The 16,977-nt window shown below is 37.5% G+C and overlaps 3 protein-coding genes across 5 annotated transcripts in view; 1 reads left to right on the plus strand and 2 right to left on the minus strand.

The window, feature by feature from the left end:
* LOC105163957 (ubiquitin carboxyl-terminal hydrolase 22) overlaps positions 1-914 on the plus strand; it is a 2,993-nt gene extending 2,079 nt beyond the window's left edge. Inside the window, 1 exon segment of the mRNA XM_011082527.2 lies at positions 1-914. This exon segment is cut by the window's left edge and continues 12 nt beyond it. Within this exon segment, the coding sequence (XP_011080829.2) occupies positions 1-487 (487 nt within the window). The 3' untranslated portion in view covers positions 488-914.
* On the minus strand, positions 1,157-3,661 carry LOC105164042 (mediator of RNA polymerase II transcription subunit 30). 2 transcript variants are annotated; one of them, XM_011082629.2, is made up of 4 exons: positions 3,071-3,661; positions 2,570-2,668; positions 1,604-1,748; positions 1,157-1,521 (listed from the first exon to the last, which is right to left on the minus strand). In XM_011082629.2, exons 1-3 carry the CDS (start codon positions 3,524-3,526, stop codon positions 1,650-1,652), a joined length of 654 nt encoding a protein of 217 aa, XP_011080931.1. In that variant the 5' UTR covers positions 3,527-3,661; the 3' UTR covers positions 1,157-1,521; positions 1,604-1,649. The 2 variants fall into 2 exon arrangements, with proteins under 2 accessions (XP_011080931.1, XP_020549690.1); XM_020694031.1 differs by lacking the exon at positions 2,570-2,668.
* The window catches only part of LOC105164128 (protein RRC1), a 9,640-nt gene continuing 619 nt past the window's right edge, over positions 7,957-16,977 (minus strand). The window contains exons 2-18 of one of the 2 annotated variants that reach the window (XM_011082745.2): positions 16,797-16,879; positions 16,539-16,674; positions 16,319-16,364; positions 15,090-15,150; positions 14,843-14,992; positions 14,465-14,581; positions 14,184-14,349; positions 13,772-13,884; positions 13,498-13,569; positions 12,754-12,975; positions 11,910-11,968; positions 11,585-11,669; positions 11,332-11,469; positions 10,472-10,696; positions 9,575-10,371; positions 8,942-9,108; positions 7,957-8,651 (exon numbers count right to left, since the gene is read on the minus strand). In XM_011082745.2, coding sequence (XP_011081047.1) covers positions 8,383-8,651; positions 8,942-9,108; positions 9,575-10,371; positions 10,472-10,696; positions 11,332-11,469; positions 11,585-11,669; positions 11,910-11,968; positions 12,754-12,975; positions 13,498-13,569; positions 13,772-13,884; positions 14,184-14,349; positions 14,465-14,581; positions 14,843-14,992; positions 15,090-15,150; positions 16,319-16,364; positions 16,539-16,674; positions 16,797-16,859 — 2,886 coding nt within the window. In that variant the 5' untranslated portion in view covers positions 16,860-16,879 and the 3' untranslated portion in view covers positions 7,957-8,382. Of the gene's footprint in view, positions 8,652-8,941; positions 9,109-9,574; positions 10,372-10,471; positions 10,697-11,331; positions 11,470-11,584; positions 11,670-11,909; positions 11,969-12,753; positions 12,976-13,497; positions 13,570-13,771; positions 13,885-14,183; positions 14,350-14,464; positions 14,582-14,842; positions 14,993-15,089; positions 15,151-16,318; positions 16,365-16,538; positions 16,675-16,796; positions 16,880-16,977 lie in introns of those variants that run through there. The other variant, XM_011082826.2, reaches the window with a different exon arrangement.

The following is a 16,977-nucleotide window of genomic DNA, read 5'->3' on the forward strand; positions in this document are numbered from 1 at the left end:
TGCACTGAAGCAAATGTCTCTCAATAAGCTCCCACTGGTTTTATGCTTGCATATAAAACGATTCGAGCACTCTCCAATTCGGAAAATGTCAAGAAAAATTGACCGCCATTTGCAGTTTCCATTCTCCTTGGACATGAGGCCATATTTATCCTCTTCGATAGTCAGAAAAAGATTTGGAAATAGAATCTTTTCCTTTGAGGGCGAGGAAACAGATGTGTCTACTGAGTTTGAGGTTTTTGCTGTGGTTACTCATTCAGGGATGTTGGAATCTGGCCATTATGTAACTTACTTACGTCTGAGAAACCAGTGGTATAAATGCGACGATGCTTGGATTACTGAAGTTGATGAAGAGGTGGTTAGAGCCTCACAATGCTACTTGATATTCTATGTGCAAAAAGTGTTCTACCACAAAGGGAGCGACGATCTTGGCTGCCAGCCGCTTTCGCCACTAGCAGACCCTTTCATCCCAATAGCCGGCTGTTGCTAGGTTATGATTCCATGTAAGAGCACTCAGTTGAAGATAACCGCTTCAATGATTATTGAGTCTGAATCTTGCAGCAAAGGGGGTTTCATCACACCCCAAGCCACTTGAATGATCCGGGAGGGAATTCCTTGTAGAAGGAAAGGACGATCGAATGAAATTTATAGGAAACAGGTGGTCAAAAGTGGTTGTTTGCAAAAAGCATTTTGAAGACAATGGTTTGTTCTTTCTGATATCCGGGTTTCCTATCACTATCTTGCTGACACTTGCAGCTAATGTACAGATATTGGTGTTTAACATATGACCAGATATTCTTTCCATGTTTTGATCTTTTGACAACATTTGGTTTTGGACAAAACATAAGTAGCAACCAAAATCTTCTGTTTGTGTTTAAAGTATGACAATGAGAAAGCATCTTCGAGTTTCCTTTTAACACTGGGTTTGCTACTCTACAATGTCAATTGCCAGACTGTATGATTTCTTTGGTATCATCATGAATGTTTTCTGATTAATGTAATCTCTGAAGTGGGTCTTTACATAGACAAAGTACTATCATAACTCGGATTTGGATTCCTGTTCATCATGAGTACAGACTAGGCGACTTAATAAATAATATATTACCTCTGTTCAAAGAAAATGTACAGGAGCTGAGTTCTTAATCTATTGCACATCCAATGATTCAGTTCAAAATAACATTACATACCTTGTTTCTGCCTCATCCAACTTTTAAGATCTCCTCGTAAGGAATGTTCTTCCAACACAAATCAATAAATAAGTATCGAATTTTTTCAGTAACTGTCCGATCACCATACAACCTGGATCAAATGAGGAAAGGAAAAACTAACAACACGTGAAACATCGGTCAAGAGACAAATTCCTTGACAAAAGGTTACAAGTGATGTTGCTCGTGATGTTTCCTTATCCAATCGAAGGTCACTTGTATAAACGGCCAGATGAAACACTAATCCACATAGAAGTCAAATACTCATTGTATGCTCCATCTGCTTCAGCAACCATCAAAGAGTTCCACTCTTGACTCCCTAGGACATGAAAAATGGAAAGATCAATTGTCAGACACTGGTGAATTTGGAAAAGAAACAACAGTTATTCTGTGTTCCATACCTTGTGCACATCTCTCTTCGCTTGATTAATAAACACCTAATTACCCTCATGCTGCACAAGGACTTTGCCAAGTAGAGATATCAGCTAGAAGATTACGAAGCTGATCCATCAGAATCTTGAGATATTTGTTCTTGACTGCAAGTTCCTAAGAATTCATATCCCAAGGCTAATGAGTGAATATTATTTACAGATAAACTAATTAGTCTACATAATAGAGGAACAAAACATATTATGACATGACAATTAAACTAAGAAACAAGGAAGTTGTAGCTTGTTCTGTCATTATGCTTCTACACTCAGATAGCAAACCCACCACCCCTGTCCGCCAAGAGAAAGGATATATATATGTGTAAATGAGAACCACAAATAAGGCAGCCAGTTCCAATGCATGCAAAATAATTAATTGGAACATTCAGCAACTGAAGAAGTTGACGTCAGCAGTTTTTGCCTTGGGCTTACAGCCTTAGTCTTCATCTTATGAATACACATCTCCATGCATACTTGTGTTTAAGAAAGATTCTACTCCAGCCATTCAAACATGGAGTCAACCTTTAAAGCATGCATAATAGATTTACATCTTCAATTATAGGACATGCCCAATGAACACCTTAAGATTGGAGAGACTTCTGGACTGGACGGAGAGCTACATGATAATTATTTGTCATTGCCTACCAAGGTCAGCCTCCATGTGCTAAATGGTATCAAATAAATGTATCTTATGTGACAGCATTTAAATTTTGGGGGACTGAAGGTGGCAGATGATAATATGCACATAAATATATCTTTCCACATTAATCCCCCTGGCTACTTTAATTCTACTTTAATTCACAGTAGCAGCTAAGAGGCTCTGGTGATAGCTCATGTATAATCCAAATATTCCAACAGACAGATGCATTTCACTAGAAGGGAAAAAACCAACAAGCTAGACACTTCAAATATTCACACTGCGAGACTAAGTAATGGTACCTTTCTTAAGATAGAGGCCTTCTCTTCAAGCTTCTCTATTTCTATTTGATCAGCTGGAGATAGTGAAGTACTTGTTGGAACTCCTTCTGATAGCTTAACCTAATTTAGTTGAAAGTACTATCATTTGCAATAAACCAACGAAATACAACAGAATGAATTTTGCTACATTTGCACATACTGCAAAATCAAGAAAAGATCCAAATTGTGAACTTTAGCACCCAGCACATTCTGGCTCTAGTTACCCAACACAAGATTGTCGTCGTCTTCTGTACATGACACTACACAAGCTAACTCTAAGCTCCATTTTCTGTACAGGGGCTATCAGCAAAATGCAGAAAACACAGCTTGATTGAGCCCGAATCTTACGCATACCACCCATTCATCCAAATTTTACCAAAAGAAATCCAAATTACTAATATCTAATGCAAAATTAGAGTAGAAAGCACAACGTACAACTCACAGAGACGCTAAAAAATTCTCTTAATGACCAACCAAACATACCTTCTGGGAATTCGAAATTGCGATGAGGACAGACCGTAATGACGCAACGGAGGACTTATACTGCAGTCTAGCTTCGTCAAGCGCCCCGCCACCGATATCAAAGCTATTATGATGCTGAGGATGAGAATGAGACGCAGAAGCGGAGGAAGACGCAGAAGATGAGTCCGACAATACGTCGGTGTTGGAATGGTGCCCGTTACTCATACTGGTGGTCCCACCACCACTAGTGGTGTTAGGAGGACCCGAGGCCGAGACGGCGGCGGAAGTGGCGGAGGAGGTCGTGGACCAAAGGTTGGGGTTGCAGAGCTCGTCGTTCATCGCGGAGAGGATGAGGAAGGCGGATTCGACTGTTTCCTCGAGGTGTTTTTGGCCTTCAATGGCGAGTTCTTGTGTGGTCTTGGTGGTGTAATTGCTGGAGGTGGGAGAGGAACTCATCGTTGAAGGCTTCTCTTCCATTACGAGATGTGGAGGAGGAGAAGAACGCCGCCGACGGAGAACGGTGGTGACTCTAGTGAGAAGAGGGACAATTGAGAACGCGAATGTTGACTATAGTCGCACTTTGGTTACTATGCCCAGCAAGCGCACCTGCGACTTTCTTGCTCGCTTATACATCAATGTGTACCCCATCCCCATGATAAGTTTGCCAAAATTGCAAAACAAATCCCACAATTTAAAGTTATTATAATCTTGACCTCACACTTTATAAAATTTTCAATTTAACCTTATATCCTGATAAAAGTTGTCACAGAGGTCAAGACCTTGCACAAAAAGCCCCAACACTAGACTGTTAGTTCTGGAGGGGGCCTTTTGCAATATTTTTGGCCTTTTGTGAAACTTTTAACATAAGATGGAGCTGATTTAAAATTTTCGTAAAATGTGGCATTAAATTTGAAATAACCCTAAATTTTTGGACTAATTTGTAATTTTGTCCATAAGTTTAAAGAATACTGCTTTTGACTCAAATCTTGAATTTAGCGGATTTGGATCTGACCCAAACCCATCTTCCATTTTCAATATTGTCCCTATTTGTACATCCACATAAAATAAGTAACAAACACAATTTTACTAAAATTCCAAGTCATGGTAACCAAACATACAACGTCTAATAACTATACTACTGTACTATTGTATTGCTGAATCTATTAGTTACATTATCCAAATATTCATAATCTTAATTTTCTCAATCTTGGTGTGTAATTTTCTTGCAACATCGTTCATGCACTAAGAAACTCTTCCAAGTCTTACAGGCTCCAAATCAGACCTGAACTGGAAAACATCACGTGCATCTCTCAGCTTATAATCCAACTCCACCCTACTCAAACTATCACGCTCCCCAAATTTATAGAACACCACTTCTTGAAACCCCTTCGAGAACGCAATTCCAGTATTGTAAAATCCAGCAAGAGAAGGATACTGCACATGCTTCTCAAGATTTTCAGCGTCAATCACGATCACCTCCTTCTCCTCCCTAATCCACTCCATCATCCCGTTCGTCCGGCTGTCTCGCGTCGGCCATAGCGCCATCCTTCCCTCTTCCGTCAAGAAAGTGAGGCCGAGCCTCCCTTTGTACTCCACCAACCGCTTGCACTCGTAGAGATCACTCTTCTGCACTACTTTTTCCGGTAGAGACAACTTGTAGAGGAGCTCGTTGGCTTCATGGAAGGCGATTACGTTATCTTCATTTGTTAGCCAATAGACAATGTTGTTGGCAGTGACAAAGTCGATTATTAGCTCTGTGTATCGAACCGTTATGCCTTCTACTTCCGTCCATCTCCAAGCTTTTGAATCAAATATCTCGCATCTGTATGTGTAGTACTCCTTGAATGACCTATAAGGAAAAAGAAAAAATGTTATAAAAAAGACACAAAATTCACGTAGTTCAATATTCGATTAGAGAGACAAGAAAGAGAGTGGTTGCTTACTCTTCAGCGTGTCGCGATAACCTAACAATTTTGTATCGAAAAGGATCCGATCCCAAAACCATCACAGCTACAGAAACAGTTTCGTAATGAAGTTTTGGATTAGGCAAAGACTGCCATTGTTGAGTAGTGGGCTTGCAGACATAGTAACGGTAGTTCTTTCCGCTTCGTCTCACATAGCACAAGATCCCATGATTGCATGATGCCAGGATCTTCATGTCATCAGGGAATCTTGCAATGGAAACATCGGGCGAGGTGGAGCCATCAATGGTTGCAAACATGGAGAAGAACTTATGTTCTATCATGTCCTGGATGAAGAAACCTGACAACATTCTTGATCTACGGCAGAACAGAGGCATGAAACTCGACTCGTAGATCATCTCTTCCCATCCCTTGCAAATTAATTTGCATGTGTCCAAGGTTTCCAACGATTTCAACCGGGTTAGAATGTCGAATACTATATCGTCGAAAAGAGTTTATTTTTGAGCGTCCATATCTGCAATTTCTGAGTTTTTGCAAGAATGGAATGGCCAGAGAGAGAGAGATGTGTGAAGTGAGGAAAAGAGAAGAATTAGAAAGTTTATATATATAGGGTTCCGGTATGTATTATGTATTTGTAGTAGAATTAGACTTGAAGTTCAAGTAAGAGAAAACTAAAATATATATGGGAAGTTGGAGTTAGGAAATGACTTCCAAGAAGGAAATTTAATCCTAATTATGATTTGACATTGACATGGATATATTCGAAATAGTGTATATATTGTAATTTCATGACTACTTGGTCATGTATATGTGTAATTATAGCATATCACGTGTCAATAAAATTTTAAATATAAATTTATTGAAAATAATAAATTTTCATTAGACTATAAATCACAATGATTTTAAAATCGTAATAAATGAATACTATTAACCACTATCAAATAAAATTAATGCAAAAATTAAAATTTTATCATGATTGATATATATAGTTATTGACCATTAAGTCGTAGTTAATTTTTGTATTCGCTATATACCCTCTATAAATTAATACACTATCTAAAATAATAAAATTTTTCAGTTCTAATTTGGGCCTTTGTAAAAAATCATCAAATTCGATTAGATAATAACTTTCGGAAAATCCCTTTATAAATATTAGGTCGCATTAAAACTCCAAATCAACAATTCATAAATATTACAATTATAAATATTAAATATGAAGTATGTAATGCTTTACGCATTTGATCATTCATGAATGATTCTGCCATGATTTTTAGATGAGAAGACATGGTTGGGTGTTATGAATTACTTTATTTCCATATTGAGGTTTGTATAGTATATGTTTCATTCGTCGTATATGAATATATTTAATTGGCTATAATAGTTATTTAAGTGTAACGAGTTAATGTAAACATGTATATTTAAGTAATTTCAATGAATTGATACATGCGTCCATGAATATAATAGTTAATTGTATACAATGAATCGATATTATATATGAATATATTTAATTAGTTACATAGAATTGGTTGATATATGAATATAATCATTGAAACATATATAAATTCATTTATTTTCAATACATATGTACTAAATTTGCTGAATTTAAAATTCTCTCTTTTAATTAATAAAATATTAATTTATCAATATATTAATATCTTTTTAAATTAATAAAATTTTATAGTTCCAAGGTTATTAATTTATAGAAATTTTACTGTATATATTTTTCTTTATCCCCATATTCTCTTTTTAGAATTAAAAAAAAAATTAACGTAAATACATGTGATGTGAATAACCCAACTCTAAAATTTATTCGCATTTTATCTAACGGAAAAACATATTTATTTTTGTATATGAACTATCTAACCATTATATATTCATAATGCTTTTGTTCTACAATTTTCCGATGTCATTTATATCTTGCTATTTTAATTATTTCAAAAGCACCCTCAAATTTTGGACCCAAAAATAAAAATATAAAAATTGCACACCTGATGCGAGCAAAAAAATTTGGTGCTCAATCCACTTGGAGTGAATAATAATGAAACAAATGCAAGAATATAAAAAAGTGTAGATGAGTGAAATTGAGAACGTTATTCTTCGTTTACTAGTACAAATGAAAGAGAGGTCGAAGTATGAAAGTACCAAATTTCTTTAAGCTAAAGTGGTAATATGAAGGTGGAACTTGTAATATATAGACTCAAAAGTGTAAAAATATATTTTCTCCCACTGGAGAAACTCTCTATTTATAGTCAATCATAAGTCGGTTGAAAAAGATTAAGAATCTAGTAAAGTATGATTTCAAAGTTGTTAGAAGAGACTAAATTCTCCACAAATTTGATGGAGAGTCTCGAGCGGTTAGAGGATTCCCCAAATTCCAGGAAGGGGGGGAGGCGGGATTTATCTCTTGGCAGTTAGAGAGCAATTCTTGAGGGCAATTGGAGTCCGATGTGGATGAAGGTATTTACTAGGAATAAAGATATCTCTCCAGAATTTCAAGAAGTGGTTAAGAAAACACCTTCTCCCAATTAAAGTCCAAGTTGTTGGAATTTATTGATTACTTCTGGATAGAGGTGCCAAGTATCCTCAAGCGGACTGTTGATTCTTATCTAATTCTGTAAGGTATGTTTCCAAAAATTCAATGCCACTTAAGCCACTCGGTGGCGTCGTATGAGATAAGCGCTCTCGAATATGGACTAATTGGGCTTCATTTTGTTAATTTATTTTCGGAGGCACTTCTGAACTGTATTACTTGAGGGCAATAACTAAACTGGATTTTCTGAAGGCATGTTGGGCCCTCATCCAAATCGAGCCTCCTAGGGGCAGCGTAGTTTTCGCACTCCTTTCGACTGTTGCGATATCTTTTTTTTTTTTTTTGGACCGTTTAAGTCTTTTTGGGCCAATCCATTTTTATAAATATAACACCTAAGTTATCTATATATGTATATATATATATTAAATGATATAAAAAATACAACGAATCTGCAATTAAAAGAAACGAACCGTAAACCGTGCATAACTCAATAACTTACACAAAGGTGAATCAGATAAAGTTGCATGGACCATATCAAAGTGCCAAAATTTGAATAGCCAAATCCATATTGGTCAATGCTGCACCCAAATATGAAATGAAGATTAAAACACTAAAATACAACTAATGTGTGCCTTAGCATTTTGGCTACAATATTTCTAGGACAGAACCACCCACAATTTTCTCACATAGATGCAGCACGACTTACAGTCTGACTTGATAGTGCACTTCAGAAAAGGGAAGCCGTAAACTCAGCATTAGCGGCTAACCACGTTGCTGAGAATCATAATGTAGCCATACTAGCGCAGACGAATCAGTACAATACGATCAAACGACTCCAACTAGAAGAGAGTTGACGCTAACATCATATGATTGGGATGTATTCACTTCACCCTCCTCCTATCTCTGTCTCTCTCTCTCACCTTATCTCTGTCGTGATCATCTCTCTCCCTGCTCCCACTCTTCTCGCGGTCCCGCTCTCTTCCCCTGTCACGCCGTCTTTCTCTCTCCCGATTTGCATCACTTTCCCGTTCTCTGTCTCTGGAGGAGAGTTTCCGTTGAGGGCTTTCGCTTCTGCTTCTACTACGGCGACGTTTCTTTATAGGTTCACGTGAATCGTCTCGTCTGTCCCTCCTCTCAGAGGATGACCTTTCTGCAAAACATTACCTCAAACGGAGTCAACAGGCAAATTCAGGATAGTTAGGAGAGATTTGTCAAGACAAATCCAAGACATGCAAAAATATACTTGTGCAGTTGTGTGTCAGTCACAGAAAGAATAAATCCAAGCACTAGATTTAGGGGTAAAAGATATAATGAGATGTATATATCATTACACCAAAAAAATTAAGTTGCTTCAACTGCATTGACCACGAGAAATGACATTTTGCATGGGAAACAATATGCATGGACATGTAATAACACACTTGAAAAGCTTCATCTTACTTCTGGCAAAAGTATCTGCACTTGAATCCAGCAAACCATATTCAGCTTGTAGCCGACTCCGATGAATGTCGACTTTTCTCTCAATTTCCTCCAAACTTTTTATTCCTCTTTCTTCAAGAGATTCACGGTATTCCATTAAAGCAACTTCAAGACGCCTCAACTTTTGTCTGCGGGACAGTCGACCACCATATCATTATGTACACAAGACTTAAGGGAGGATTCATAAATTAAAGAAGATGAAATCATAATTTCTATGCGCTGCTCGCTTTTCTAACACAGGACGCAACAATGACAAACATTAATTAGAAACAGCACCAAAAACTGACTCATGCCCGCACTCCAATTTCTTGTTTGACTGGCATAATAGTAGCTCAAAGCAGTCGCAGCTAGAGATAGTCATGTTTGTAAACTTACTGACGACATTTAACAGAAAAACTTTCAACGAAAGAGTCCATTTTTTGTAGATTTCGAAAAGAAAAATAGTCACTCAAGGGAGAGCTGTTGAGGATTCTCCCAACTCTTTTTAAGGAATGGAATCCAAAATAGGCAGCAAAAGTTCAGACTCTTCTTGAACTACCATATTTTTTTTCAAAACTAAATCAAACAAAGATTTGCAAAGGTGGATCCCAGTACCTCTGCTCTTCATTAATTCCACCATCAAGATATGTTGAATTACTAGCATCATTTGTAAGATCAACCTCCTCAGTTTTGTACAGGTCATCACCCGCTCTTTCGCTTCCAGAAGATGAATAAGTTAATCCCAAGTCCCTTGTACTTCTCTCATGTTCATCATCACTTTCATCATCCTCTCGGGCCCACTTAGAGGCTGGCAGTATGGATTCATTTTTTCCATCACCAGAACTGAGTTCTGGCTGCAAAGACAGATCTGACTGGGGCAGCAATACTGACCCTCTAGCTTTTGACTGCATGTCGTCCTCCCTGTAACTGCTATATCCTGACATTTGCCCTGGATCCATTTCATAATTTGCTTCCTTCCGACCACTTGGGTATCTGCCTGAGTTCGACTGGCTATGTGTAGATTTCAATTCATCATCCAGCTCATAACCCCTCTGTTTTTCTGCTTCTTCCAGATTAAGTAGCCGTGCCACCATAATTTCTCTCCCACCAACAAGAGATAACCCATTATGTCTGCATCTTCTTTCCAGCTCAGGAAGGGGCAAGCTCAATAGCTCTTTCATGGCAGCTCCTTTCCCAATTGCTAATGCAGCATCTTGGTTGATCCTTTGCCCGTCCAGTGTGTCTCCAGTACCAGATTTCCTCTCTAGCTCAGGGGCATCACCGCATATAGAATGGAAAGGGGTAACACCTGAGTTACCTGAACGGAGAAAGGTAGCACGCAACCCATTCACATATGCATCCGAAAAAAGAAACCAATCAGCCCAAACTTGAAGAACTTTAAGAACACGTTCCTGCAAAAGGTCAGGAGAAAATCCTTTAGCTTCTGAAGAAGGAAAAGAAGCAAAGTCTGGGGGGAAAAGCAGGCAAAGAGATCTTAAATTCACGGCTAACCTTAAGGGCCTCTGCTGTAATTCGTCCAGTTATACTGCGATATAAGTCATTAAAGCTTTCCATAATGTCTGGTAGAGTTGCTTCAAATTTGGTACGATAAGCAGAGGCATTCTTCACAGGAGCACTGCTATTGTGAAGTATGTCTGAAACAAGCATGAGTCTTGCAACTTTTGTTGGAATTGGAGTTTCTTTAAGAGTCAAGGACTCAGTTAACACTTCAACCACCAGATAATGGAATAATGAAGTAACAGAGAAGACAGTAAACCAACTAGGGGACAAAATCATACATCATATATAGCTTGGGATAAGATTTGGCATCCCTAACCCTGATCTCGAAACCCCCCCACCCGTTTCAGCTGACAGAAGTTAGGGTCATTTAATTGAATTCCACATGTTTAAGCTTCACATACTGTTGATATTAACATACAAGGTTCAATATGTAACATGGTGACCATTAGTACATTTTTCACGATATATCTTTCCCCCAGATATAGTAGAACTAAACTTTAAATTGTAGGTAATATAACTACACAGGTTAGATCAGACTGAAACTGTTCATCTGTAACCACTAATAGCTTTCCTAGGAGTTGCTTTTTCAAAGAATATGGTTGCACCTCCTTATATTATTCTAACCACAAAATATATAATATAATTCTGAAGAAACAATGTCTATCTAATTTCTTTTTCACACAGAAATGCTTTCCTAAGTACAGTACAAGTTCATTTTCACAAACGAGGGCACCATACATCACCATCCTATACGCTCATGAATTGCATTTCTTGGGATAATCATCAGCTTTGCCAAGTAATTTGATATATGGAAAAGCACATAGTCTAATGACATTAGCTTAAGGAATTACCTCTCCTGCAGCGTCAGCATTATCCAGGGCAAAACCCATAGCTTCTTTTATTTGGCTTCTTTCTAATGTTAATGCGCGCAGCATATCCTCAAATTCATCTCTTTGGGCATCTGTCAAGGTACGTTCCACCTCCACACGCTGTAAACATAGCAAAATAGAGAATGAAAAGATACTCCAAAATCAAAGAACAAGTAAAAAAAATGGACGCAATGTATCTCCAGCTAACAGCACAGAAGAAAGGAGCAGAAATTACTTTGCTTTTGCCTGCAGCATAAGTGGTTCCACCCTCCTTTTCATGGTCTGCCCCTTTCGCTGTTGGTAAAGAAGGTGGTATCCATCTTTACATACAAATAACAACAGAGTCAATAAAAAAGTTCATTGACTGAGATTTTGAAAGAGGAAGCATTTCCTCCAAAGAGCTTCTACAAGATATCTTTCCCATTGACAAAAGGTGTTTTATGTCTCTTCACATGATTTGCCAGCTAGAGCTAATCAATACGGATTATCTCACAAGGCAGCAAGTTTAAAGCAGAATGTGGGAGTTTGTTATGTCCATTTCAAGAACAAACTTTGTTTACCTTCCACTACCGGTGATCATGATGAAAGGCTCTGTTCGCCATCGCTGAAGTGTATCCCCCTGCAATTATGCACACATTTGTTTGACATTAATGTTTCGCTAGTTACTCCTCAGATGATTATGAGACAAAATATGCTGCTTACAACTGCAAGTTTAAAACATAAAGGAGCAATTCTATGTCATTGATGAAAAGGAAACTACAGCACCCAATTCTTTAATTGCTTCAACTTCTAATTTGCCCTTTTACTTTGTATGCGCATTTATGTCAGTTCGTAACAGCAACTGAATATATTAATTTGAATCTGAAAGGAGCTTAACTCAGACTTGATATGTAACTTTATTTCCCATGTATACCTATGAACTGGTGGGGATGCCAGAGACAGACCAAGTATTTTTGAAAGAGCAATTGTTCGGACCATCAACAAGGAATGCAAGGCCCTCAATCGTCAGGGAAAAAGTAAAACAACATTTACGGCTGAAAGTGCTTCTTGTTACAAACACCGAGCATATATTTGAATGGACTATATTCACTTTGAGTCGGGGATTAAATCTGTCACAAATAGGATTCTGCTTACAAACTTTCAATATGTGGTCTCAACCCATCAAATAACAGGAAATGAAGACAACTATGTATCATGCAACAAAAATAGTAGTTGCAACAAAGGATTAGGAGCAGAGACAATTTCAGTATACAACTGTAACAATCTACAAACGTATGACAGTTCAGAAGACAACCACAAAAGCAGATTCACAACTTGACATGTCCACTGAGACAAAAGAGTTAAATGATTTTGCACCTTGGAATTAGAAAAACCACACTTCTTTTTCCCAAATGACAAGCTTACCTGAGCAAATGAATAGAGCCTCCACACATAGTAAGTATGCTCTTTTGAGCCGAGCTCAAACAAAAAACTAAATAGAGGATTTCCACGGCCCCTTTCCATTATTGCTTGTTCAAAAGCACAACCCCCATCAAGAACATAGAGCGCCATTGTATCAATAACATGTCGAAGATGATTATCATCAGGAGGAACAACATTAATATCAGGTACATTCGGAGTAAGAACCTAGACATCCAAGCAAAGCAAGTGCATCAGCAATGCTAGTCAGAGTTATTGAATCAATGAGAGAAAATTAGAGTTGTTACTAATTGCAGATTGGCCTGCTTTTATCGGTTTTGCTAGTATAGACATGTGTCTGAATTTCTAAGCTACCACAAAGTGGCAGTCAAATTAAATAGCTTGTTGCACGATAGCCTGGATGCAAACCCAAAGGCGATACTTGTCTATCCCTGAACTAGTTGTTTTCACATTGTAGGAATTGCTGATCTGTTATGTCGTAAGTGGTTGGCTATGGAATGAGAAATCAAGATTAAATGAACTGGACAGCAATATCTTTCGTCCTAATGTGCAGTCATGGAGATCAGTGAGTTTTAATTCACTTCAAATGACATGGTATAGATTCCTTGGCACACTTCCTTACTTATTTACTTTAGTTAGAGGAATTGGCCCCACTTTCCAGCTTCTGGCAATGATATTTGCATGCCAAGATAGATAAAGTGTGTTAACTGTAAGTATGAGATTACCTACCAACTCAGAGTTTTGGCTTGGAATGGAATTTACTGGGGGACCAGATGGGCCAGACAAGATCACCGTAGCACCCTGACAAGAAGACAAAAGCATTAATTATCAAAACGCAGCTGGCCTAAAATATTAGATAATAAAAAGAAAAAATGAAGGAGTTCTAGGTTAATATGTTTATTAATTGTGACATCACACAACACTATTAAATAAGAAGAAAGCTCTTACATATGGCATGTACAGAAACATCAATCTTACAATGTTTTTTGAAAAACTTACTGACCTCCTTACTTCTGATTGCCATATGTCCAGGAGGCGGAGCAGGGAGTGCTTGCGATGGAAGAGAGACAGACTTACCCCATCCAATCTTCAATTCATATTCATAGACCACCACTCCTGAATGTAAAGATGTCTTTAGTAACTGAGTCATTCTTGCATTAGTAGAAGATCTTATCCACTTAAAACATGCTATTTATCGAGGTAATACTCAAGCAAACACTCGAGATAACAGGAAATAAGCAAGGATGCACAATCTTTAAACGTGAAGAATTCTATCCATTCTAAAGGAAAAGGTGAGATTTATGTAGTTTTACATTGCTTTCATGTATAGCCTAGACTATTAATGAAAAATAACAGTTATAAATTAATAATAACATGGAAAACACTAAATATACTTTTGAAAAGCCTTAACAGACCTTGCATTTCATCCTTAGCAGCTTGCGCATCAGCCCTGTTCATGAAAGCCACAAAGCCACAATTCCTTTGCCGTCTCCTTTCCTCTTCTGTTCTTGGCCACATAATTTTGACACTGGCAATAGGTCCAAATCTTCCAAAAGTCCGCAAAAGAAAATTCTCATCAACCTGACAGTGAAGAAAATGTACAGTTAAAGAGAGACAAGACTCGAAGTTCTTCAATCCTTAAGGTAGCAGATTATAGAAGAGAAAAAGAAAATGATGCGTCTAAAAAGAACCTCACCTGAGGTGATAAGTTCCCCACATAAAGATTTGTTGTTTGTGGATCTCCATCATCAAATGATCCAGGTCTTCCCATTGGATCAAATTCATCTGGCAGCTCATCAAACCGACTGGATGGCTGAGAAAATCAAGACAAGAATAATTGGAGGCACCATTTTCAAGTGAAGACATTGTTATTTACAGAATGATAAGCACTGGCCAACATGGGAAACTGCACATGCACTGCATGCTAGCAACTTAACAATTTATTAGCACAGAAAGACCAGATCTTGGCGAGAAAAGAGGAAAGGAAGATAATTAAGGCATCAAAGGAAGGAAAGGAAGTTGCAGCAGAATGTCCTGCTTTGGTTGATGAAACACAGTTTTACAAAGCACTTACGGTTGAATTGTCACTGTGACGTGTATCACGCCAGCTGTCACGCTCTTGATTCCGCCTCTCCCTCATCTCCTGTTCATGCTTCAACTCCTCCATAAAATGATCAATGTTCCGAGACTTCCCCTTTTCTTTCTCCTTTGGCTTCTCCTCCTTCTGTAGATCAGTAAACCAATAAAAGGAACATGATTGAGAAAATAATCACGCATTAGTTTACTGAAAAGTTAAAGAAACATGCCATCTTTGCACTAACCTTCTTGTCATATTCTTTACCCTTTGTTGCCATTGGAGGTGGGATAAAAGATGGTACATACCTGCATGAAGTTCAGCTATAATCTAACACCTATGCTAACAATAAGAATTTCCCAACAAATGAAATAAAAACAAATTACAATAATAAGAAGATGGCGCATCAAGAACACTTAATGTGAAAAAAGAGATGCTTTTAGTTTTAGGACATTCGCGAACTCTACTTTTCAAATCAAATAACTTGTACGTATGTTGAAACCCAACTTGTTATCCTTGAAAAGAAAACTTGCTTAGTGTCATATTCACTGTCTCACACCAAAGTCTTAATGGACCTCTATGATAAAATCTATCATTAGTATTTTCCTTCAAAACATCCTGACAAGTATCGAGTAATATCATAATTAAGGAGTTGATAAGAAATTAGACGTGCAAACTCAAGATTGATCACACCTGGTGTTGAGATAATAAGACAGAAGGAAAACCCCAAATGACCTGAATGTCTAATAAATTAACAGGTCTGGGTGGCTTCTTGGTCTGGTGCGTCCAGGAGAAGGATCACAGATCATTACTTGATCTATAGAAGGTTTTAATTCCCACGTGTACTTTATGAATACAGCCAAATATCTACTATTGAGGACGACTGAAAGGTTGATTGAGAAAAGGTAAAAATCAAAACAAAACAAACATCCCCTCTTGTAACTTTCCGCAATCAACATTCAGTGCACAAGAACGAACTACAAAACAAAGAGACAACTTAATTTCCAATCACGAACACTTCTCTCTTGACAAGAAAGAAAGAATAGAACTAAATGTCCCACGTACACAGAAACATTAGGTCAAGCAAGATACAAGACCATAAGCAAGAACCCAGTCAAGTACAACGTAATTGTCTGACTATATTACTTAGTTATAAGTTAGAACAGTCAAGTGGCCATATAGACTCAAGTACAAAGTATATTGTATGGATGCTGCAGGATTTTGGGCTATGAATGAAACACTTTGTAAATAAATCAAAAGAATCTCCACAAGACTAAAAAATGATCTTTGTACATCGGATAAATCAATAGAGCTTTAGTTAATATTAGGAACACGAATACTAGCAAGAGGTCGATAATACGGTATTAATCAACTAAGTATATCTTGAAAACCCAAGCAGCAAAGTCTGCATCTGATGATGTTATCACCATAATTCTCACAGCAGTTGCAACATAGTTGACAAAAGCATTTGATTACCTACTCCCTTTCTTTAAACCAGAACCCTCATCTTTGGAATTTCCACCTGCCATCCGCGAATGAATAGAAAAGGCCCATATTTTTATCAATGCGTCCATGTAACAAAAAAGAAATCATTCATTTATCCGCATAGCATAACAAATAACAAATAATTAACTTACTTGTGTGATATAACAAAAAAAAAAAAGATATGGAAAGATATTCCTGAGTCACAACTAACCTTCGGAATCATTTTTCAGCTTCTCATTAGGGTTAATGGTTCCACCTCTTACAAAGGCCTTCGACCCTGGAGTATTATCAGCCTGAAATGATTCTAGAAACTCTTGATATAAACGTGCTGTTTCATCCTCTGCCCTCTGGAAATATCAAGAAATAAAGTTAAATGAGAATCTGCTTAGCATTAAGACAAAAAGAATGTCAAAATTTTACTTCCTAATCAAGAGTAAGATAGAAATGAGGGAATGAAGAATGGAAATGCCTTTTTCTTCGCCTCTTCCTCTTCTCTATGCTTCTGAAAGGGTGTTTTCTTCCGAGAACTCATTTTACTATATAATTATTAAACTGCAGAAAACAAAAAAATAATGTCTGTGAAAACACATCTAAAAGGAAACAATAATAGCCGATACAATAACAGCGGAATTCAGGGGGGGGGGGAAAAA

The sequence above is a fragment of the Sesamum indicum genome, linkage group LG1 (genome assembly GCF_000512975.1).
Source record: "Sesamum indicum cultivar Zhongzhi No. 13 linkage group LG1, S_indicum_v1.0, whole genome shotgun sequence".
Lineage (NCBI taxonomy): Eukaryota > Viridiplantae > Streptophyta > Magnoliopsida > Lamiales > Pedaliaceae > Sesamum > Sesamum indicum.